The sequence below is a fragment of the Tachyglossus aculeatus genome, chromosome 20 (genome assembly GCF_015852505.1).
Source record: "Tachyglossus aculeatus isolate mTacAcu1 chromosome 20, mTacAcu1.pri, whole genome shotgun sequence".
NCBI classification, from domain to species: domain Eukaryota; kingdom Metazoa; phylum Chordata; class Mammalia; order Monotremata; family Tachyglossidae; genus Tachyglossus; species Tachyglossus aculeatus.
Window position 1 is genome coordinate 6,858,908 of NC_052085.1, and position 24,844 is coordinate 6,883,751.

At 43.6% G+C, this 24,844-nt stretch overlaps 1 protein-coding gene across 3 annotated transcripts in view; it reads right to left on the bottom strand.

The window, feature by feature from the left end:
• Positions 1-24,844, bottom strand: part of TRPC4 (transient receptor potential cation channel subfamily C member 4) — a 69,672-nt gene that overhangs the window by 18,360 nt on the left and 26,468 nt on the right. The window contains exons 3-4 of one of the 3 annotated variants that reach the window (XM_038761776.1): positions 5,998-6,334; positions 2,598-2,737 (exon numbers count right to left, since the gene is read on the bottom strand). In XM_038761776.1, the coding sequence (XP_038617704.1) occupies positions 2,598-2,737; positions 5,998-6,334 (477 nt within the window). Of the gene's footprint in view, positions 1-2,597; positions 2,738-5,997; positions 6,335-24,844 lie in introns of those variants that run through there. The other 2 variants (XM_038761778.1, XM_038761777.1) reach the window with 2 other exon arrangements.

Consider the following 24,844-nt stretch of genomic DNA (forward strand, 5'->3'; position numbering starts at 1 on the left):
AAGCATCCTAGGGTGTAATAAAACAAAGAGTGGCTTTATTTTTGAGATGGAGACCAAAATAGCCTGACACATGCTTTCTCATCTTTCAAAAAAAAAAGTCTACAAAGGGTTTTCATTTGCTTGCTTTTGTTACATTATATTCCATAACTGCAAATCTTCAGCCAAAACAGAGGCTGCCACTGAGATGTGAATCCTTCAAATTCAGTGTCCCTGGTTTCTGCTTTTTGGATTGCTTTAGCTACCCTGGATAGCTGGCGTTGCCAGCAACAGTTTCACTGGGCTCCATGTTGGACTTAGTGTTTGAGCCGAGAAGAATGCTCTAATTAGAAGTAGTTTAGAGCAAATCACTTCCAAAAGCTTTCCAAAGAGTCTAAAGAAAATTCCTTAGTCGGGAGACGGGCGTCAGAAAGCTACTCTCTTCATCATCTAGGATTGAATCATCTTTCCTGGGGGAAGGTGGGGTTTATATGTACATATCTTCCTCCACGTGTAGTGCACCCCGGGGGTCTTTACTTTAACTCGAGTAAAGCCAACTCACAACGGTAGTTCCATTTCCATCCTTCAGCTCTAACCTTCCTTCCGACAAAGCTGCTGCAACTGATCTTTTCCCTTCGTCCACGGAAGAAGGGACAGAGCTGCTCAGTACCTGTCAACAGTCCCAGCAGGAGGGCAAGCCTGAAAAAAGGGGCGTCAGAAAGCTACTCTCTTCATCATCTAGGATTGAATCATCTTTCCCGGAGGAAGGTGGGGTTTATATGTACATATCTTCCTCCACTTGTAGTGCACCCTGGGGGTCTTTACGTCAACTCGAGTAAAGCCAACTCACAACGGTAGTTCCATTTCCATCCTTCAACTCTAACCTTCCTTCCGACAAAGCTGCTGCAACTGATCTTTTCCCTTCGTCCACGGAAGAAGGGACAGAGCTGCTCAATACTTGTCAACAGTCCCAGCAGGAGGGCAAGCCTGAAAAAATGGGAGAGAGGGGCGATGTAGGAGACAGTGGGAAGAGAGCGATGTAGGAGACAGTGGGAAGAGAGAGATTTTTGGAAACCTCCAGGCCACTACTCCCCCGATCAAACAGGGCTGCAGGGCAGCTCTGCTGTCAGGATCCAAGTCTGTGAGGAGCCTGTCCCTATCTCCTTCCCTTCTCCAACCCACCCCGAGCCAGGCCCTGTTTTAGGTAGGAAACAAAGCCCTGATGAGAAGAATTCCCTACGAGGGCCTCTATCACGCCGGGTCATTCAGCAAAGACCAACGCAAGGCCTCTCGACTGCAGCTTGTCAGTTTTTTAGAATCGCCCTCTTCCTGTTGGGCGGTCCAGTGGCTGCCTTAAATCAGAGGCGCGACTCATATAGCTGGGGAAAGACATCTCCGTTAGGCTTATCGAACCTCTGATCGTTTCCAGGAAAAGGGAAACCTGGGAAGAAGGGAGGGGAGAAAGGCAGGAGTGTTTTGAAATGTCACCGCCAAGGCAAATTCATTTCAATACTGCAGAACAAAAACCGGTTGACGCAGTATGTGGTTTCGGGTAAGATTGATGCCGCGCAAAAGCCTGAGGAGTAATGGGAGTGTGTGATTTCCGACACTGTCAAGCTGAAGGGGATCAGGGGAATGAAGAGATGATAATTCAGGTGTAACAATATTATGCCATATTCATTTGATCTGGAAATATAATTTGAATGATTCGGGAAGGTAATATTTGAGCTGCAAATGAGGTTTATGTGTGCTTTCGGATAAAATTGGATATTTAGGTGGCGTACGTTAAACAGTGCCTGAGTGAGGGTGGAATTGTATTCATCTTGGGATAAGCTGCCGACTATATAGCATTTGTTCAAGGAATCTTGAAGCCCTGCTTTGATCTAGGTGCAGTGATGCAGAGGAACATGGGGTGGTGGTCTTTGGGGGGGTGAGGGGGGTCTTTTTGTCCTATGCTCTCAAAAGTCAGTCTTTGTAATGAAATCGATTCCTTTTAAGACACCTATTGAATAGTCCCTTTGGCACAGAAAGGAGAATGCATCTGTAGTCCACTGACCAGTCAATCATTTATTCTGCTATTTCATCCTAGCACTTCCATTCTATTCCTTAGCTGACCCTTATTCTTCCCAGTGCTTCTACTATTTGTAAACATTTGGTACTCCTTTTCTTTCCCATAAAAGCAAAAGCTCCTTGTGGGTAGGGAATGCATTTTTTTGCCTCTGTTTTAGTTTCCTAAGTGCTTGATGCATTGCTCTCAGGCACTCAAATGATAATAATAACAACCGTGATATTTGTTACTCTTACTCTGTTCTAAGCACTGTACTAAGCGCTGGGGTAGTAGATACAAGATCATCAAGTCCACATGGGGCTCACAGTCAAAGTAGGAGGGAGATTAGGTATTGAATCCCCATTTTCCAGACGAGGGAACTGAGGCCCAGAAAAGTTAAGTGACTTCCCTAAGGTCACACAGCAGGTAAGCAGGGGGGCCCGGATTATGATTTCTCTAAAGAACCGCTGAAGGCACACTTTAAGGAAAAACATGTGAAAGTATCAAAAGCATATCTCAGTAATAATAATCACTTACCCTCTTTGCTTTAACTAGTAGCATAATTAGTAGTTACCTTTAAAAGTGCAACAATTTTCAAAGAGATTGTTGCCAAGTATAAGGAGTTCATTACAAAATCCATCAGGTTCCACCAGTCGTGGATGTAATCCTGCAGTCCGCCATCCCACATCTGTTTAATTTCACCCCATATAAAACCTAGAATTAGAAGAAATATTGAAGCTATTTATTTTCAAAGCAGAACCATATCTTTCTCCATTCTTTAATTCTATGCCTCTAAAATCAGAGATATAAAAACGGTGTCATTTGTCTTCCCGGAAAGTACTTTGGGGGAGAGACTATTCCATATTCTGCTTTCGATCTCGCACTCTGGCTGGCAGGATACCACCGAAAGAATGCCAAAAAGGTCACCTTGAAACTCAGGATGAAATTTTTCCCTGAGTCTGAAGTACATGATTCCCCTTAACTGTGAATGAAATCAAGAGCAACAGACCCCAGAATACATCCGAGGAAGGATTCGAGCAGTTCAGGGAAATCATTTCATCGACTAAGCCCCACTGACTTCCTGGGAACACGGCGGACCATTCAGTACAAAGTCTTTCTCCAGCAGCAGTTGAAAGGATTGAGGCTATGTCGAAGGAAGTTTATTAAGCTATTATTCAATGGTGCACACACACACACTCACTCACGCTCAGAGAAAAAAAAACACCCAAATCTCAAAACAGTCATCATTCTAGATTTTTCACCATTATCAACACAGTTGAAGTTTTGTTTCTTCTTACCTGATTATTCCTATTAAGGCGATTGGGAAAGCCCTGTTATCAAAAGTTATCAACCAGGAGCTGAATTTGGGTAAAACCACCCTGACATCTCTCCTACCTCACACTGAAGCTGAAGAGGAGGATGTTGGAGAGAAGAATGTTCACTGCTAGAGTCCATGCTAACTGGAAAGTTGCCAATCTGGATGGTGCCTTGGGGGACCGACTAGCTAAGTACCAAATTGCAACCATTGATTTAGTTGACATGAACCACCACCGTGTTGGTAAATAATCCCCAAACCAGGAACCAACGTAAAAGTGTTGGTTAAATCAATCAATCCGTTAAAGCTCGGGTCTGAGTCTCAGAAGGGCCTGGGTTCTAATCCTGGCTCTGCTACTCATCTGCTGTGTGACCTCGGGCAAATCACTTAACTTCTCTGTGCCTCAGTTACCTCACCTGTAAAATGGGGACTAAGGCCGTGGGCCCCATGTGGAACACGGACTGTGTCCAACACAGATTACTGTATATCTACCCCAGCGCTTAGAACAGTGCCTGGCACCTTAAAAATACAGTATGTCTGCTGTGTGACCTTGGGCACATCACTTCACTGGGCCTCAGTTACCTCATCTGTAAAATGGGGATTGAGACTGTGAGCCCCAGGTGTCCAACCTGATTTGCTTGTATCCACCCCAGCGCCTGGAACTTAGTAAGCGCTCAGCAAATACCATCATTATCGTTATAATCACCAAGCACATCACTCGGGGCCCGAAAGTAAATTGCCCCAGTCAGGATGGAATGAAATCATTTTTCTCTGTAAAATCCCTTTAAAAAAGGTACGCTTGCTCCATGCACAGCTAACCAGGTTATCACACTCACCATCCTGTCTGCTCTCCTTCAAGGCTTCAGAAAAATGAGACTCAGAGTACACGGCCAGTCACAATGCTCGCTGACATCCAATCCCTACTCTACCCAAATTCAAACCAACCTGTAGTAACGGGGGAGGCAGAATAAAAGGAACCAAGATTCGGAAATCCAGACAGAAGCAGCTGGGGAGATGATCAGAGTCTCCACGATGGGAATATTTCAAAAACGTCTTTGTGTTGTTTATAAATACAGCCCGCGTGGCTCAGAACTTCGGTTTAAGAAGAACTGTAATTATTAATGTCAGGACTAGGGAAAACAAAAGACAAGTGTCTAGTACAGATGAGTAAAATGAGGTTTTTTTTACTTAAAATAAAAAGTCCTGTGGGTCTCAGGCTGATCTAATAGTTATTTCCCACCTTACCCACTACAAGCTGCTCTGTGAGGGTTATTTTTGTTTCCGGCGCATTGAATCCCGGGAACTAAGCTGAGAGAATACAATGTGCTTTGCAAGAAGGCATTGCAGCATCCCACCCTTCCCCCAATACACCAAGATCGAGAGTTGCTTTCATGTGGGAAAATCTGCAAACGCATCCTCGAGAGTGGCTCTTCACCTCACCGTTGCTGACGTACAGGTTGAAAAAAATCCCCCAAAAAGCCAATTGAAGGATGATGAACGACTTGTACGCAGAGAGATGGCATGGTCTAGTGGACAGATCACAGAGTGGGCAATCAGGAATCTCAGGGCCCAATTCCTGCTTTGCCACCAGGCCTCCAGCAAGTCACAACCCCTCTGGGTCTCAGTTTCCCCCTCTGTAAAACGGGGATAAGATCCTGTCCTCCCTACCTCTTAGATTACAAGCCTCAAGTTGGGCAGGGACTAGATCTGATGATTTTATATCTTTATTTTACTTGTACATTTCTATCCTACTTATTTTATTTTGTTGGTATGTTTGGTTCTGTTCTCTGTCTCCCCCTTTTAGACTGTGAGCCCACTGTTGGGTAGGGACTGTCTCTATATGTTGCCAATTTGTACTTCCCAAGCGCTTAGTACAGTGCTCTGCACATAGTAAGCGCTCAATAAATATGATTGATGACGATGATGATGATATCTACCCCTGAACTTAGAAAACTGTACAGTACCCAGGAAATATATGATCGTTATTATAGCCTACTGAGTAGTGTTCTGCACCTATTGATAATACATCAGGGAAGATATTCTACAGATCTCAGGGGAAGTCCGAGAACAGAAACAAGGAAGCAGCGTATGGCGTAGTGGGTAGAATATGGGCCTGGAAATCAGGAGGTCTTGAGTTCTAATCCCGGTTCCACCACCACTCTGCTGGGTGGCCTTGGGCAAGTCACTTCACCTCTCTGTGCCTCAGTTACCTCATCTGCAAAATGGGGAGCAAGACTATGAGCCCTATTTAGGACAGGGACTGTGTCCGACACGATTATCTTGTATCCACCCCAGTTCTTAGAACAGGGCTTGACCCATAAGAAGTGCTTAACAGATACCACGAGAAAAAAACATCGTTATACTGTACTCTCCCAAGTGCTCAGTACAGTGCTCTGCACACAATAAGCGCTCAATGAATACAACTGATTGATTGATTTCTGCTCCCGAGTCCCAATTGGCGCTAACTTCTTGAACAGATGCATTTTTACATCTGTAAATGTAGACGGGGGTCAGATGCCTGTTCTTCCCCTTTCGACCGTAAGCCCTAGGTGGGGCAGGGACCGGGTCCCATGCTGTATCTAGCCCAGCGCTCAGCAAAGTGCTTGGCACACAGTAAGCGCAAAACAAATACCACAATTATGATGATGAGTATTATTACCCAGGACCCACGGTAATATCATCCACTCGACGATGGTGGGCGGCGGTCCCTGCATGTTCAAGTCTGACCTGTCGATGTGCTGGGAGGCCAGCAAGAGGAGAAACAAAAAAGTCAAGTAGGACGCGGTGTGGCAGATAAACTTGATGAATGGCTTCTTGATGAAGAGTCCCAGGGGGCTTTTGGGGGCTATTAGGTAGCAGACGGAGAAGACGGGGAAAAGAAGTCCTATGACCACACACGTCAACATCTTCACCGCCCAGTGCCGTCTCCTCCAGCCCGGAAACTCGTCATACCAGCGAGAGGCGAGCAGCTGCTGGCAGTTCGGCTGGGCCACAAACTAAAGGAAAGGAAAAAAGAAAGAAATCCAGTTTACCTCAGAGAGCTTTAGAGGAACCAGTGCAGCCTAGGAAAGAAGACAGGTCTGGGAGACAAGAGATCTGGGTTCTACTTCCGACTTCGCCACCTACCCGCTGAGTCGCTGTGGGCAAGTGACTTCACTTCTCTGTGCCTCAGTCTCCCCATCTGTAAAAGGGAAACTAAACGCCTGCTCTCTCTCCTCCTTAGACTATGGGCTCCGTTTGGGACAGCAACTGGGTCCGATTGGATTGTACTGTATCTTCCACAGTGCTTGGCACATAGTAAGAGCTTACCAAATACAACATTATCTTCTTCCTATCATCATCATCATTATTATTATTATTGTTATTATTATTATTATCATCATTATTCCTATGATCAGGGACCAATCTCCAAAATTATCAGAGGTTTCTCCATCTTACCAGCAGTGGTAATTTCCAGCCTTCGTAGAACAAGGCGAAAATTACCATCCCAAACTGCACCCGATCTAGCCAAATCAAGTGACATTGTCCTCCACCACTTGGGTGAGGAATCTATTCCAGGGGGTGGTGAATCACTTTGTCCTAGTATATGCTTTGTGCTCTGCTCTGCCAATAAGGTACAGCAGAGTTGGTACAACAATCCCTGCTCACGTGGAGCTCACAATCTAGAGAGGGAGACAGATACTATGGTAAATAAATTACAGATATGCAAATCAGTGCTGCTGATTAATAAGGCATTGTTAAAACATACTTTAAAACTGTTTTGACCTGAAGGAAGTGCTATAACTTCTCCATCCTGAAGAATGCATGAAAATTCAGGCACAGGAAATCTTAACAGAAACAAGGGTTTAAAACGGACATTATAAAGCCATCTGAGCGGATGTGGGTAACATGTTAAGTCCAGCAAAGATTTAAGCCATAGATGCAGACCGTGATCTTATCTGAAAGGAACTGAAATAGCCTGTGAACAATTTCCTGCAACACTAATACATTCAAATCTTCACGACAATTCTTTCCTTTATGATAATAATAATAATACTGGCATTTATTAAGCGCTTACTATGTGCAAAGCACTGTTCTAAGCGCTGGGGAGGTTACAAGGTGATCTGGTTGTCCCACGGGGGGCTCACAGTCTTAATCCCCCATTTTACAGATGAGGGAACTGGGGCCCAGAGAAGTGAAGTGACTTGCCCAAAGTCACACAGCCGACAATTGGCGGAGCTGGGATTTGAACCCACAACCTCTGACTCCAAAGCCCGGGCTCTTGCCACTGAGCCACGCTGCTTCTCCCACTCTTCTATTCCTCAGGATTTGGGGTTCCAGGTTAACAAAAATACACTTAGTTGGACTTGAAGCATTCACCGAACTTGAAAATGAACCTAAGTCCCTTTAGGTTGTACACACCATATTTGTCCCCTGTATTATGATGACTTTGTACATTTCAGAGACATTGGCTTTGGCTTATTTTCACCCTCATGAATGATATAAATCACAGACTACTGAGACTGGCAGCCATATAGAATGGGGACTGTAAGCGCATTCATTCAATCGTATTTATTGAGCACATATAGTGTGCAAAGGACTGTATTAAGCACTTAGAATAATACCTATGTTTCTATGTGGTGTTTTTGTTTACCGAGACGAGATTGCTAGGGATTGGGCTCCGTACAGATTAGACATCTAGTATCTCCAAACCGGGGCAAATTCTCATTCAATCATTCATTCAGACTTCTGACGGGGTGGGAGAGAGAAGAGGGGACCGCTCCTGGTGTGTGGCCAGGGAAGTCTAAAAACCAGTGACTCAAACAGACATCATCAATCATCATCATCAATTGTATTTATTGAGCGCTTACTGTGTGCAGAGCACTGTACTAAGCGCTTGGGAAGTACAAGTTGGCAACATACAGAGATAGTCCCTACCCAACAGTGGGCTCACAGTCTAAAAGGGGGGGGCAGAGAACAAAACCAAACATACTAACAAAATAAAATAAATAGAATAGATATGTATAAGTAAAATAAAATAAATAAATGACATGAATTATCATGAATTCTCCCGCTCCTTCAGCAGCCTTAAAAGAACTCCTTTCCCTTGCCTTTCTACCAGAACAAACCCCCTATTCACTGTGGGAGGGAAACAGCATCTCTGTAATTAAAAAAATAAATATTTCTACTTTTAATTGCCAGAACAAAGCGAGTACAGACGATTCTTGAGAATTGGTTGGGGATAAGCGGTTGTCCTTATGCCAGCATATTTTCTTTGAAGTTTACTTCTTCCTAAAATGGGCTTGGAAACAGCATCTTCCCCATCGGTGGCATTATGTTTGCATGCTCTTTGGCTTAAGAGGGCTTCATCTGTTTTATTGGTCTCTTGGTTTCCAATGTTCACATGCTGTATGGTCCTGGTGGCTTTCAGGGACTGGGGGGAGTGGAGACGGCCTCTCAGGAACTGTCCTGGGCAGACTGTCTTTCTCCTACCATCAACATATGAAGGGAGAGATTCCAATGCTCAATTAGCAAACACCTTTCCCGTTCAAAGACACCTTTCTGAAAAGAGCAACAAAGGCAAAGCAGTCTTGTACACAGCCCTCTAGGCTGGAAGCTTGTCACGGGCAGAGAATATGTCTGCTATACTGTTATATCGTACTCTTCTAAGCACTTAGGACAGCGCTCTAAACACAGTAAGCGCTCAATAAGTATGACTGACTGCTGTGCCCTTAAAGCCCGCCCTTTGCTTGTGACATAGTTCAGGGCTAGGGAGACCAGCTGGGCCTGCCAGGAAGAGATGATGATAGTCACTGTGGTATTTGTTAAGGGCTATCGCTGTGCCAAGCACCGTACTAAGTGCTGGGGTAGCTACAAGGACAACCAGGACGGACACCGTCCCTTGCCCACATGGGGTTCACAGTCCAAACTGCTACCACGCTGCTCCAAGCAATTAAGTCCTGCCTTCACTACAACAGCCTCCTCACTGGCCTCCCTGCCTCCTGCCTTTCTCCTCTCTGTTGCCAAGATTATTTTTCAACACGACCATCCATTCCACGTCTTCCCATTCACCAAGACCCTCCAGGGGTTGCCCAGTTACACCTGTTTCAAACAGAAACTCCTTACCATTAGCTATAAGGCACTCGATCAACTCCTCCCCTCCTACCTTACCTCGGTGACCTCCTACTTCAACCCAGCTCACACACGTCACTCCACTAATTCCAACCTACTCACCGCATCTTGATTTTTTTCTGTCTCATTGCTGACCCTTTGCCCACGTTCTCCCTCGGGCCTCGAACTCCCTGCTCCTTCATACATGACAGACTGATAATTTGCCCAGATTTAAAGGCCTCCTGAAATCACATCTCCTCCAAAAGGCTTTCCCTGACTAAGCCCTCATTTCCTCTATCAGCCCTCCCCTCTGCATCGCCTATGCACTTGGGTCTACATCCCGCCCTCGGCGCTTACGTCCCCCTTCTAGACTGTGAGCCCACTGTTGGGTAGGGACTGTCTCTATATGTTGCCAACTTGTACTTCCCAAGCACTTAGTACAGTGCTCTGCACACAGTAAGTGCTCAATAAATACAATTGATTGATTGATTAAGCGACTTGCTCAAGGCCACACGGCTGGCAAGTGGCAGAGCGGGACAAGAACCCAGGTCCTCAGATTCCCAGGCCCGGCCTCTTTCCACTAAGCCACGCTGCTTCCTAATCAGTTTCAGAGACATTTCCGCAAAGGATGCTCACAATCACGACTCAACCGGTTTCAAACTGGGAATTTAGTAGCCAGGTATTATAGCCTAGAAGCAGCGTGGCTGAGTGTATAGAGCAAAGGCCTGGGAATCAGAAGCCTGGGGGTCTAATCCCAAAGCAGTGTACTGAGCGCCTGGGGAAGTGCAACAGAAAGAAGAGACAAGTGGCCTGCACATAAGGAGCTTTCTCCTGCAAGGGATGCGGACATAAAATCCTTACAAATAGAGTCATCGGAAAAAGACGAAAACCCCATCGCCGCCTGCCTCTCAAAGATGTAGGGTGTGGATGATTAAGTCAGCCAGAAAAGTCAATTTGTTCAGTACTGGCACCTTTGGATACCTAGATCTGAAAGAGGTGGAGCTGAATTTGCCAAGCCTAACGCCGGGGAAGAGGGGGAGGCAGAGAATACTTTTCAAACTGCCCTACCTGTTGTTGTCCCGCCTATTCATTTGAACAGCAATAGAGATTTTGTTTTTTATGTATGTTTATTATAGATATAAAAACAAATGGCAGGCGATAAGCAGTTTTTCCTTTGTAAATATGTGCTTTTCGGGAAAGCATCCCAAGATAGGTTTGATCCCGCTTAATTTTGTCATAGCAATGAGTTCAAATTATGCAAAATGCTAAAGTAAAATTTTGGTCTAATAGCATTATCCTGATAGAAAGCGAAGTAAATATTTTAACTGCTGGGCTTTTGCATTTACACATGACACACCAGAAATTTCTGTACAGACATTTAAGGTGGTCAAAAAATTATCTGCTGTTGGCAAATAATGATGATACAAAGCAGACAGAACCTGTTTGCTCTCAAAAGGAGGACTCCAAAGATACCTTGGGGACATGTCGGTTCAAAAATAACATCAATCTATTTTCTTCTACAGATGCTAATAATAGCCTGTAGCTAGGACCCTTAATGAAGAATGATTCATAAAGAATTCAGCTAAGTATATATAATTATGACCATCACCATTCTCCTGATTATCATCACCCTCATGATAGATGGAACCCTGCTCCGTGTCGGTTGGAACGGCTGGGAATCAAAAGTCCCCATTCTGTGTCAGGAGGGACCTCATTAAAGTCTGAAGGGCTGCTTTCCCCTTCACTGATCGTGGCTCAGCGGAAAGAGCCTAGGCTTGGGACTCCGAAGTCGTGGGTTCTAATCCTGGCTCTGCCACTTGTCAGCTGTGTGACTTTGGACAAGTCACTCAACTCTGTACCTCAGTTACCTCATCTGTAGAATGGGGATTAAGACTGTGAGCCCCACGTGGGACAGCCTGATTATCTCGTTTCTACCTCAGCGCTTAGAACAGTGCTTGGCACATAGTAAGCGCTTAACAAATACCATTATTATTATCATTATTATTATCAGATGTTCCCAGATGTGCCAGCCCATCTGATGGAGTCCATATTAACCGCTTCTGCTACCTTTGCCACTTCTGGTTCCACAGAAGTTACAAGGGACATAAGTTGCTGGAGAAGGAAAGAGGCTGAGGTCTACTAATATTATTTCTCCCATTAGGGTTTGGGGTTGACGACAATACACACACACAATCTGATCACCTTGTAAACTCCCCAGCGCTTAGAACAGTGCTTTGCACATAGTAAGCGCTTAATAAATGCCATTATTATTATTATTATTATTATTAAAGCACTACTGTTGCCCACAATCCTGGTGGGTACCTCAATCAATCAATCAATTCTTCAGTCATATTTATGCAAACCACTGTAATAAGCACTTGGGAGACTACAGTTTAACAGAGTTGGTAGACATGTTCCCTACCCTCAAGGTAGTTTACAGTTCACCTCACCTCCCGGTGACTGGGTGTCTTCAAAGGAATCCCCAGGTAGATGCGAGCGTAGTAAAATGAGACAGTTTCTTGAGCGATTCTATTAAACGTGATGCCACTCTAAGCCAGCCACTCAGGGCATCCCAATCAATCAATCAATCACTGCCCATCGCTAAACTGTAAGCTCATCCTCTAGTCTATAACTTCTCTGTGCCCGTTCCCTCATCTGAAAAACGAGGATTAAATCCCTGCACTCGCTCTCCCTTTGGTGGAGGGATCAATTGTGCACTATCAAATCAGGTTCTGCATATTACAAAAGTACTAGTTATCCCTAGAATCAACAGGCTTTGCCAGGATTAAAATATTTCTGGTATTGTCCAGAGGAACCATTTCCCTTCTGAATGAGATTGATGATGCTTTTATAGGCTACATCCCAGTAAATAACAACTATTCTTCAAGGCTTAATTGTGCATTTAGGGATATTGTTCACTGAATTTTGAAAATTGTGTCTGCTGTTCTCAAAGCTGATGAATCACCTTTATCATTCCACTCGTGAATGTTGGCAAGTTTTTCATTGTCAAATTTGTTCACCAGCTACATTAAGTACGATTTTCTTGCTTTGCATGATAAAGGCATTTACTTTAATGAAAGATAACATGACACAAGCACGCCATTAAGAAAGACTATTTAATTTTGATTGTTTTTGATTTTTTTTTTCCAATCCAGCTGGTACTAATGATGTTATGTTTGGGGGGATTAAGTGAAACTCTTCTTCACTCCTTTCCCCCAGCCAATGCCCTGATACGATTTTCCGTCCCGAAAGCAATACTTAAATCCAAACTCCCTCGTGTCCACAGAAGAAGAAAAGTAAACAGGCATCTCTATTTAGTTAAGATCTGCTAGAATGAATATTTCTCAAAGTGTGTTTTCTTTTCCTCGGTTCACAAATGGGAAGTAAGAGAAATGAGAGAGAATACCTTGTGGATGAGGTGGCATTTCAGCAGTAGTGTGATTTAGTAGAAAGAGTGCGGAGCCTAGAGATATGATAATAAATGCCATTATTATTATTATTATTATTATATGAGCTCTCCTTCTAACCTTGCCCTTACTAATAGTAATTGTTGTAATTGTTAAGGGCTTACTATCTGCCAAGCAATGAGGCAGAGACAGTGGAATCAGATCAGACACTGTCCCTGCCCCACGTGGTCCTTGGTAGTCCAACCTTTCTCCGTTTTCTCAGCTGTCTTCTCATGTAATAATGGCATTTGTTAAGCGCTTACTATGTGCAAAGCACTGTTCTAAGCGCTGAGGGGGATACAATAATAATAATAATAATTATGGCATTTATTAAGCGCTTACTATGTGCAAAGCACTGTTCTAAGCGCTGGGGAGGTTACAAGGTGATCAGGTTGTCCTATGTGGGGCTCACAGTCTCAATCCCCATTTTACAGATGAGGTAACTGAGGCACAGAGAAGTGAAGTGACTTGCCCAAAGTCACACAGCTGACAATTGGCGGAGCCAGGGTTTGAACCCATGACCTCTGACTCCAAAGCCCGGGCTCTTCTCCACTGAGCCACGCTGCTTCTCAGGTTGTCCCACGTGGGGCTCACAAGCTTAATCCCCATTTTACAGATGAGGGAACTGAGGCTCAGAGAAGTTAAGTGACTTGCCCAAGGTCACACAGCAGACATGTGGCAGAGCCGGGATTCGAACCCTTGACCTCTGACTCCCAAGCCCGGGCTCTTTCCACTGAGCCACGCTGCTTCTCTATAATAGTAATAATGATTCATTCAATTGTATTTATTGAGCCCTTACTGTGTGCAGAGCACTGTGATGATAATGATGGTATTTGTTAAGCGCTTACTATGTGCGATGCACTGTTCTAAGCACTGGGGGGATACAGGGTGATCAGGTTGTCCCACGTGGGGCTCCCAGTCTTCATCCCCATTTTCCAGATGAGGTAACTGAGGCACAGAGCAGTTAAGTGGCTTGCCCAAGGTCACACAGCTGACAAGTGGTTCAGTGGAAAGAGCACGGGCTTTGGAGTCAGAGGTCCTGGGTTCGAACCCGACTCTGCCACATGTCTGCTGTGTGACCTTGGGCATGTCACTTCTCTGATAAGAAGAGGCTTCCCGCTTCCTTTCAAAATCTACTTCCTCTACCTAGTGGGACGTACCGGTCGATCAGAGGTACTTATTGAGCGCTTACTGCGTGCAGACTATCGTACTAAATGCTTGGGAGTGTACGCTAGACAGAGTTGGTAGACACAGTCCCTGCCCGCAACGAGCTACAATCCTGTACTTCATCCAGGGCCAGGCTCAATCTTAATCCTGACTTCTCTTGGTTACTCCCGCAGTCTTTAAGTGATTTCCAAACTCTGACTGCTGCCTTCCTTAAATACTTCAGGCATAGAATCTCAAGTAAATAGAATCTCGAATAAACACGATATCTCCATTTAAAGGCTATTTTTAATCCATACAAGTTTCAGCAAGCGTGGTATTTTTAAACCAGGAAGCTGGAAAAACATTTTATTTTTAAATTTCCCTTTGTGAGTCGGTGGGTAGATTTATTTTTCTAACAGCTGCTTCTGCTGAGCAGTTTGAAGTTCCTCTCAATAGAAAGGCTTCGGTAGAATGAAAAATTTGGAAAGCTCAGACCTTCAAAATATTGGATTTGCAAAAGACTTCGATTCCAGAGGCTTCGGAACCCTATGTTAAAACTCCACAATTATGTGAGCTAGAGGTCTACTAAAGAACAATACATTCAAAGAAACCCATTTTCCCTTTGGTAGTGGGAATGAGCTGTTTATAAACTCACAGCAACATCGCTGGTTGGGGTGGATGGGGGGGATAATGCCACGCTGACATTAGAGAAGCAGCGTGGTTTAGTGGAAAGAGCTTGGGCTTGGGAGTCATAGGTCGTGGGCTCTAATCCCAGCTCTGTGTGACTTTGGGCAAGTCACTTCACTTCTCTGGGCCTCAGTTCCCTCATCTGTAAAATGGGGATTAAGACTGTGAGCCCCATGTGAGACAACCTGTTACCTTGTATCTACCCCAGCGCTTAGAACAGTGCTTGGCACATAGTAAGCACTTTACTATTATTATTACTATTATTACGTCTCTCGGACAAGCTTTGGTATCTTTTCCCCCATCCCCATTTGAGTGAACTTGGGTTGGACGTTTGGTACTGTCCTGTTTATCCTATACCAATGCTACCTTGCTTCAGAATAATAATAATAATAATGGCATTTATTAAGCGCTTACTATGTGCAAAGCACTGTTCTAAGCGCTGGGGAGGTTACATGGTGATCAGGTTGTCCCACGTGGGGCTCACAGTCTTAGTCCCCATTTTACAGATGAGGTAACTGAGGCACAGAGAAGTTAAGTGACTTGCCCAAAGTCACACAGCTGACAATTGGTGGAGCCGGGGTTTGAACCCATGACCTCTGACTCCAAAGCCCGGGCTCTTTTCCACTGAGCCACGCTGCTTCAGAATGCAGTCACCCAACTGGAAACTAGAGTCAGGAAGGTCTCCCAATTCATTGGAAAACTCTTCTGGCTCAAGAAACTTGAGGAATCCTCAAAATAATAATAATAATAATAATGGCATTTATTAAGCGCTTACTATGTGCAAAGCACTGTTCTAAGCGCTGGGGAGGTTACAAGGTGATGAGGTTGTCCCATGGGGGGCTCACAGTCTTAATTCCCATTTTACAGATGAGGTAACTGAGGCCCAGAGAAGTGAAGTGACTTGCCCAAAGTCACACAGCTGGTAATTGGCAGAGCCGTGATTTGAACCCATGACCTCTGACTCCAAAGCCTGGGCTCTTTCCACTGAGCCACGCTGCTTCTCTCAAAAGACTTCTGAGTAATCCTTACCCCTCACGGGTATAATCTGTTTATTCCATTTATTCATGTTTTGCGTACTTCTGTTTTTAAACAGTTCTTTCTATATTTCTACTTTTTTTGTACTGCCTGGTATACAATTTGTGTCTTCTTGTTTCCTCCATTCGACTGTAAGCTCCTTGAAGGCAAGGACAGTGTCTTTTACTATAACTGTATGCTCTCAAGCTACTAATACAGTGTTATGAACACAACAGGCAGTCAGTGAATACTAAGGAAAGGGAGGAGTAATCAAAATTATGGATAGAGAAGTACGGAAAGGAAGGAGTAATCAAAATTATGGATAGAGAAGTACGGAAAGGAAGGAGTAATCAAAATTATGGATAGAGAAGTACGGAAAGGAAGGAGTAATCAAAATTATGGACAGAGAAGCACTTTACAGGAAAAGTTGGTTTGAAATATGTCCTGGAAGCAGGAAATCTGGACAATGCACTTGATTTGGAGATTTTCCTTCACAAAGTGGACATTTTGGGATAGTGAAAGGAGAACCACAACTCTCCAGAATTTGAATTCAGAAGGTAGTTTTAACTCTGCCTTTTGAAATTGGTACACATTTAGCTCTCCAGGAAAAATTCAATTCATTCTATGTATATATTGACTATGAAAAATGGTTTAAATATTACATGGCCTAAGGCTAGGTAAATATTTGCTGGGGCCAACTTTTTTTTTTAAACAGATAGGTATGGCTACATAGACATTAATCACTCTTTGAGGACAAAGCATTTTTTTTTTAGATCTGTGCCTACAGTGACAGAATGAAGTGGAATTTTCCTGGGTGATTTAAGCAAAAATGTTATTGGGGAGGATTAAGGGAACCATTCCTCTCCCCCACCCTCCCACCCCCAAAAATCACCCATAATAGTGGGTCTATATTCATCCAATCTACTGGAGATAAATCAATTCTCTTTGCCTGGGTAGACAATACCTTGTCTGAGTTCCATTCTAAGAGGGTATTTAAAAGATCCCCGAAGTTTTTCAGAAACCAGTCCTAGCTGGGTTCAAACGGGAAAGGTGACTGGGCTTCCCTTGGGCAGACTCCTGCTTGGACTTAGCAGATCAGTAATCGATAGTATTTACTGAGCGCTTACTCAGTGCAGAGCACTGTACTGTGCACTTGGGAGAGTGTGACAGGATTAGCCGACGTGTTCCCTGCCCATAATGAGCTTACAGTCTAGAGTTATGAAAGTAAAACAGAGTTTAGACAGCTAATCTTCTAAACCCCATAGAGTTTACTGTACTTTTAGGCTGCTCTTCCAAATAAACTGAATGTGCGGCAGTATTGGGAATTTTGGTAAAAACGGAGCATATTCAAATTCAGAGCACATTGAACATGCAAACTGACATAATTGCTTGAGTTTTGGCAACTCTTCCATTCCAAATTAAGCCCCGAGAGGAGGTTAACTCCTCTCGCCTCAATGCACGCTGTCCTGTTCTGTCCCAGCTAATCACTGGCAGTCTCTGGTCAGACCCCCCTTGGGGCCCTTCTGACATCCAATCATAAGGGCTCTGGGTGGCAGTTGCTGTTTTTCTCTGGAATTTTCCCCGAAATACAGCAGAACATACTGGTTTTAAAATAAACATGTTAATCAAATGTTTCCCAGGGAAAAACTGTTTCCCCTTGGTTCCCTCACTCAAACGCATCAGTTGATCATGTCCCCAAATGTTTGTTAGCTGTCAGATGGTCTAGACAGCCTCACAGACACAGATTTCCTTTAGGAAAACGCTCTCTAATTACTCTGCTCCGTACTGGAGGCTTTGCCAGTTCCCAGTTTGGGGAGCAGGCCCTGCTACTCATCCAGTTTGGGCCTGAGGGACAAGTGGCTCAGAAAGCTTTTGTTTCTCTTTTCCGCTCCCCTTCCAAATTGCTTCTGGGCTAGAAATGGTACCCTGGGCAAAGTTATTTACTGAGAGTGGATGCTGACATTTTCCTTTAATTGATTTTTGTCAATATAATTGGCCTTGGAAACCTCTCCCACTTGACCACGGGCTTGTAACTCCAAAAGAGTAAATAAGGGACGTCAAAATTCGGCTTTCTTGCAGCCTCAAGCTTTCTCTTCAGAAGTGATGTCCGTTAAAATTAAATAGGCACTAACACAATAGGGCTAACCCTTTTGACAGTTAATGGGGTAAACTTGCTTATATTTAAGAACCCATTTTCCTCTCCATTTGATTTTGAGGACAGAGCTTCCTTCATTTTTAATGGGATTTGTGTAGATCTGAATAGCAATCTATTTAGAGCTCTTTGGGCAGACATAAGCAGTTGCACCGAAGCAAGAAATGACACATGAAAGAGAGCTGTAACCGCCACAATTTAAGCTATTCAAATAACCCACAGAATCTAATCCGTAAACAGAAAAGATGGGCAAATATTTGCAAAGCAAACATATGGTCTGTTTTAAAGATGTTTGCCCCTGCTTGGCAAAGTGCTTACTTAAAGGGCTTAAAAAATATGTCTGAGATTGTGGAGAAACAGGAGCTAGGGTGGCAGATACCCAACCTTGAAAGTCATTCTTGCACCACCTAGACTAAACACACAGGTTTCAAAGAGTCAGAAGCTGAATAATCTGTTCTTTTTTTAAAAAAAAAAAGGAAGAAAGAAAGGTCTCCTCCTCCAATTATGGTCTGCACTTTTCCTTGCTTTAATGGCACCATACGGAGGAGACCACCATTCACTAGGTGACTCGATGGCTGTAGAAACTCGGTCAGATACCCACATGTCCTTTTGCTTTTCAATGTTTTCAGCGATTTTGAGTGTTAATTAGCCATCCATCAATTGATCGAGCAAGCTGATACGGTCTCACGAAATGCTGCCTCAATATACCATTCAGAATACTGATGTGAATACAAATTCAGTCTCTGGGGATTGCAAAAAAAAAAAGTGCCTTGGGCTTTTAGAATGAATGTATTATTACACTTGTCAAATAGCATAGAGCAGTTTGTTCTCAAAGTTATTTGCCCTACTGTGAATCCATGGGCATTCGAAAGCATTCGGGAACGATTAGCCGATCCTACTGGCCAAACCTTACAAACCCTGTAATTTCCTACCTCTAAATGGAACAAAATGTTCTCAAAATTTTTCCCCTTCTAGCTTTGAACTGTTCCATTGAAAGGTAGTGCGGGAGAGAACGTGTTTTCTAACAACTGGAATAAACTCATTTTTGCATTTCCCATTTCAGCAAATTAAAGTAGCAATGCTATTTGTTGAGTGCCCCCAAGGAGCAACACACTGTACTGGCTGCTTGAAACACAAGGCCATAAGATATGTTCACTTGGAACGATATGTTCACTTTGAGATTTTCAACAAAAAGACCTACTTGGCTGTCTTCAGTAACCCTAAACTAATTTGGAATTATACTGCAAACAACTCAGACATTACTATCAGGTTGGAAACAGAATTAGCGGGCTCCTCCTCATTCTTCTGTTATTCAGACACCAAACGCAGTGGATCTGGTTTTGCAAAGTTGAACTTGAACAGTAGCTGCTCAAAACCCCACACAGCTGAAATCCACAGTATGCAGTCTGGCAAAGAGATGGAATTGTGAATTCTCCCCTGGGCAAATTTCATCAATTTTTTTCCCTAAGATACTCTGCTTATGTTTACCTGTTGCCCACAGATAACTCACACTGGGGATCAGAGAACAGTAAAGGGATTATTCTAGGTTCCAGTGATAATATGGGGTCCATATTTCTACATCCACCAAACCCCCACATTCAGTCAAATGTTCGGTCCCCATTTTTTATATCAGTGCCTTTATATTCGAGAATCAGTCAAAAATTCCCTAAGACAGACAGATGTGCTTAAAGATCATCATCATCATGTCGTATTTATTGAGCGCTTACTATGTGCAGAGCACTGTACTAAGCGCTTGGGAAGTGCAAATTGGCAACATATAGAGACAGTCCCTACCCAACAGTGGGCTCACAGTCTAAAAGGGGGAGACAGAGATGTGATGTGAGATGTGATTAAAGATGTGATTAAAGATTAAAGATGTGAGAAACAGCATGGTGAAGTAGAGAGAGCATGGTCCTGGGAGCCAAAAGGTCCTAATCCCGGCTCTGCTGTGTGATCTTGGGCAAGTCACGTCACTTCTCTGGGCCTCAGTTACCTCATCTATAAAATATGGACTGAGGCCGTGAGCCCCATTGGGACAGGGACTGTATCCGACCCGATTATCTTGTCTCTCCACCGGCACATTGTACAGTGACTGGCACATAGTAAGCGCTTAACAGATACCATAATGATTAATATAGATTAATCTTTCACCCCGCTTAACAAATTCATCGTTATTTGGGCTGTCCCCGAGGAACCGTAGTGCATTCCCAATTTCATTCCACCAGGCTCTCTCGGACTCAGCCACCCTGGATCAATTCTACGTGGAGGCCTTGGGTTAGTTGGACTGAGACCAACTGTTTGAAAATTAACAAATGTCCTGGACGTAATGTATACTAAATATATTCTCGTTTAGCCCATATAAGTAAGGCTTTCACAGCGTGGAACAACCCCAGGTCATCCTAATCCTTTAAATACATTATTTTTTAAAATATTTACACTTCAGTCTTTCTATAAACTACAGAGTACTCTATATAAATACTAGTAATCTACTTGTAGCAGGATCATTTGGTATCGTTCTCTAGAAATTAAGTACAGCAAAGGCAGCTAGAGCAATGTGGTCTAGTGGCTAGAGCCCAAGCCTGGTAATCAGAAGGATCTGGGTTCGAATCCCAGCTCCACCACGTGTCTGCTGTATGACCTTGGGCGAGTCATTTAACTTCTCTGTGCCTCAGTGACCTCAACTGTAAAATGGGGATTAAGACTGTGAGTCCCATGTGGGACAGGGACTGTGTCCAACCAGAATTGCCTGTATCCACCCCAGTGCTTAGTACAGTGGCTGGCACACAGTAAGCGCTTAACAAATACCATGAGTATTACTATTATTATTATGTGTGGATTCACTTTTAAAGTGACTTTTTTGTATATCAACAAGTTGAAGACTCTTTGTGTGACAATAATTAATCAAGCTATCCATAAAAGAACATGAGTTTTTGCGATCTGATGTTGTCCAAAAATGTGGAACAAACTGATCTCCAATTAAGTTAGTGCAATTTTGGTGTATGTAAATACAGCAATTAAAATACCTTCTGCATTTAACAGTTTGTGGTGCACTTTACTGGATGATAGGATACAGTATAAAACTGATACTCCCAACTGGGTCCTTCAGTTCTTAATTTGGTGGAAAAGTAATCAAGCTGTATGGAAGGATTTGTTCTTTCCAAATGAATCTCATTTTCACTTCAGGTTCATCATTCTCTAGACATTGAACAACCTATACTTTCCATTTGTTCCTTCCATGATGAATTCCTGTAACCTGGTTGGCCATAATTTTTTTTTTTTATGGTATTTGTTAATCACTTACTATGCGCCACACACTGTACTAAGTGCTGGGGTAGAAACAAGCTAAGCAGGTTGGACACAGTCTATGTCCCACATGGGGACTACAGTCTTAATCCCCATTTTACAGATGAGGTAACAGGCACAGAGAAGTTAAGTGTCCTGCCCAAGCTCACACAGCAGACAATTGGTTAAGTTGGAATTAGGAAGACTCGCAAGGTACCGCATGCTGCTAGGTCAAACTTATCAGCTCTTTAGCCAGGGCAGACCCCGCATTTTGTAGGGGACTGTGGGTTATTTTAGGAAACTCTACAAATATCCTGGAATTGGGGCTTTTCTGGGATAAACCCATCAGCCTGTTTGGCACCAACCCCTATTCACTCTTGTTCATTTTCAATGCATTCCTTCAACAGATGTGATTTTAACTGCAATCCAGAAACAGTTCTCCATACTGTATCAATGAATCAATCCCATTTAATAATAATAATAATAATGATGGTATTTGTTAAGCACTTACTATATGCAGAGCACTGTGGTAAGCACTGGGGAGGTTACAAGGTGATCAGGTTGTCCCACGGGGGGCTCACAGTCTTAATCCCCATTTTACGGATGAGGTCACTGAGGCCCAGAGAAGTTAAGTGACTTGCCCAAAGTCACACAGCGGACAAGTGGCGGAGCCGGGATTTGAACCCATGACCTCTGACTCCAAAGCCCATGCTCTTTCCACTGAGCCACGCTGCTTTTTATTGCACCTTTACTGTATGCACTGTCCTAAGTGCTTGGGAGAGTACAAAAATAACAGCGTTGGTAGATACTGTCCTTGCCCCGGGGTTTACAGTCTAGAGGGGGAGACAGTCATTAAGATAAATAAATTAACAGATATGTAAATGAGTGCTGTGAGAGGGAAGGTTGGGAGAATAAAGGGGCAAATCCCAGTGCAGTAGTAATGCAGAAGGGAGTGGGAGAAAAAGAAATGAGGGATGTGGCTATCCTTAGAAGTGGGTAAGATCCAACCTGTGACAACTCAGTGGTACAGTCGGTTGTGTCAAAATTGCAAATGTGTTGGGTCGGTTCCTCCCCCCCGTCGTCACCATCTAAGTAACAGTTCCTACTTTATTCGGCATCAGGTCATGCTAAGGACATGACAAGGAACCTGGAAAAGGGGCCACCCCTGAATCTCTAGGAAACTCTTCCGAGTACTGAAATCTGTCACACAGAAGCAGCCATTTGCTGACACCTGTTTTCAGGAAGCCCAGTCCCCTGAAGAACGATGAAATGGTATGCCATTCCTTGGCAGAAACAGGAAAGCACATTGAACTCACGGTATATCTGCAAAAGGCTGAATCTTGAAATTCCTACACAACCACCAAATATTTTCATCAAAGATAAACCTCTGAGGGCTCTCATGGGATTTTTCTATCTAGGCAGCACACTGATGATGGCTAGATAGAGTAGCAAACTACATCACGCAGTTTTAGCCAAGAACATTAGAGATAAAGTCCGTAAGAAAATGGAGGTTTGGCTCAGAATTGATTTTTTTTAGTTTCCAAAGGCACTTGCCTCATCACGGTTATTTAAAAACATCCCTATTTATCTCCCAATCGCTTAAAACTCCTTTTCTTTTCTTGATATTGTTTACCTGAGTATTGTCTCACTCCTGGATCACTAGATGCAGGCTAGATTTCTGTTTTTCCATCAATTTCAGGTGCTGTCTTTGAGACAGGAGCATTTGGACATTTTGGGTTAACAGAAAAAAAAAGGTGGGAAAAACTAAACTTAATCTTCAGAGCGCAGCAATGGCAAGCAGCTGAGATAAGGCCGGATCAGTAGTCCGGGATGATGGATTGTGAAATGACCATACAACAAAAGAAATTGAGAGAACCAAACAAGCCCTTGGAGGATTAGAGCCAAGACGAGGTCTTACTGAGTGAACCTAAAAAGGGAAAAGCAGAGAAACAGAGGACGGGGAGATCCTGCAAGAGGGGAATAGGGAGAGACATAAAATGGAAAAAAAAACAAGGAAAAGACAAGGGGAAGAGGAAAGGGAAGAGTGGGGGGGAGACAGAACAAGATTGAAGAAAGGGAAAGAGAAGGGTAGATATGGGGAGAAGTGAGGGGAAGATGAGAGAGGGAAGATGTCAAAAAAAAGGAAAAGAGAAGGGGAAGAGGAAAGGGAAAAGGGAAGAGTGGGGGGAGAGAGAACAAGATTGAAGGAAGGGAAAGAGAAGGGTAGATATGGGGAGAAGTGAGGGGAAGATGAGAGGGGGAAGATGTCATGGGAAAATCTCCTCTTCCCCACAGCACATATGCATATATCTGTATATATCTGTAACTTATGTATCTATTCATTTGTTTATATTAATGTTTGTCTCCCCCTCTAGACTGCGAGCTCATTGTGGGCAGGGAATGTGTCTGATGCTATAGTGTACTCTCCCAAGCCCTTAGTACAGTGCTTTTAACCCAGTGAGCGCTCAATAAATATAACTGAATTGACTGAATGGAGTTTTCCTGAGCCACCATCTTCCTACCTCTGTTGCTCCTAATGACACTAGATTTACGATCTAGTAAATCCTTGGGGGCAAGGATGGGGTCTACCAACTCTATCATATTGTACTCTCCCAAGTGGCTCAGTTGTAATCCCCATTTTACAGATGAGGAAACTGAGGCCCAGAGAAGTTAAGTGACTTGCCCAAGTCATACAGAAAACAAGTGACAGAACCGTTTTTAGAACTCAGGTCCTTCTCAGGCCCGTGCTCTAACCACTAGTCTGTACTTGCCCAGGCGCTAAGTATAGTGCTCTGTACACAGTAAGTACTCAATAAATACGACTGAATGGATGAATGCCTCTCTATCGCCCTTTACTAGGTGAAAAAAAAAAAAGCAACATGTCCTAATGGACAGAGTACAGGCCTGGGTTCTAATCTCAGCTCCACCACCTGTCTGCTGGGTGACCTCGGGCAAGCCACTTAACTTCTCTGTGCCTCAGTTCCATCATCTCTAGAATATAGATTAAATATGTGGGCTCCTTCTCCCTTTTTTTTTTTTTATTAAGCGCTTACTATGTGCCAAGAACTGTTCTAAGTGCTGGGGGAGATACAAGGTTATCAGGTTGTCCCACGTGGGGCTCACAGTCTTAATCCCCATTTTACAGCTGAGGTAACTAAGGCACAGAGAAGTTAAGTGGCTTGCCCAAAGTCACACAGCTGCCAACTGGTGGAGTCGGGATTACACTTGTGGGACAGGGACTGTGTCCGACCTACTTATCTTGTGATTTCTCCAGTACTTAGTACAGTGCTTGATACATACTGGGCACTAAAGAAGTATCACCATTAAAATGCTTATTATTCCCTGCCCTTAAGGAGTTTACACTCTAGTGAGGAAAGAGAAATAGTTACAACTGCTGAGGAAGACATTACCACAGGGAGGACAATGAAAAAAGATAAAGCCTCTATGTATCTAAGGGCATATCGTACCAAGATCTGTAAGAATAAAAATGCCTCACTATTTAAATGCTCACCCAAGCTACTTTTTGATATACGTGGATCAGTGTTATCATAGGATCTCAAAGGTGCCATCTTTAAGAGACAAGGCGAAAGATCCCAGTGCAGTCAGTTTTTCTGTAACACAGGTTATCATTATGCATTTTGGACAGAACACTAGTCAAGAATCAGCAAAGAGTCTCCCCACAAGGCACA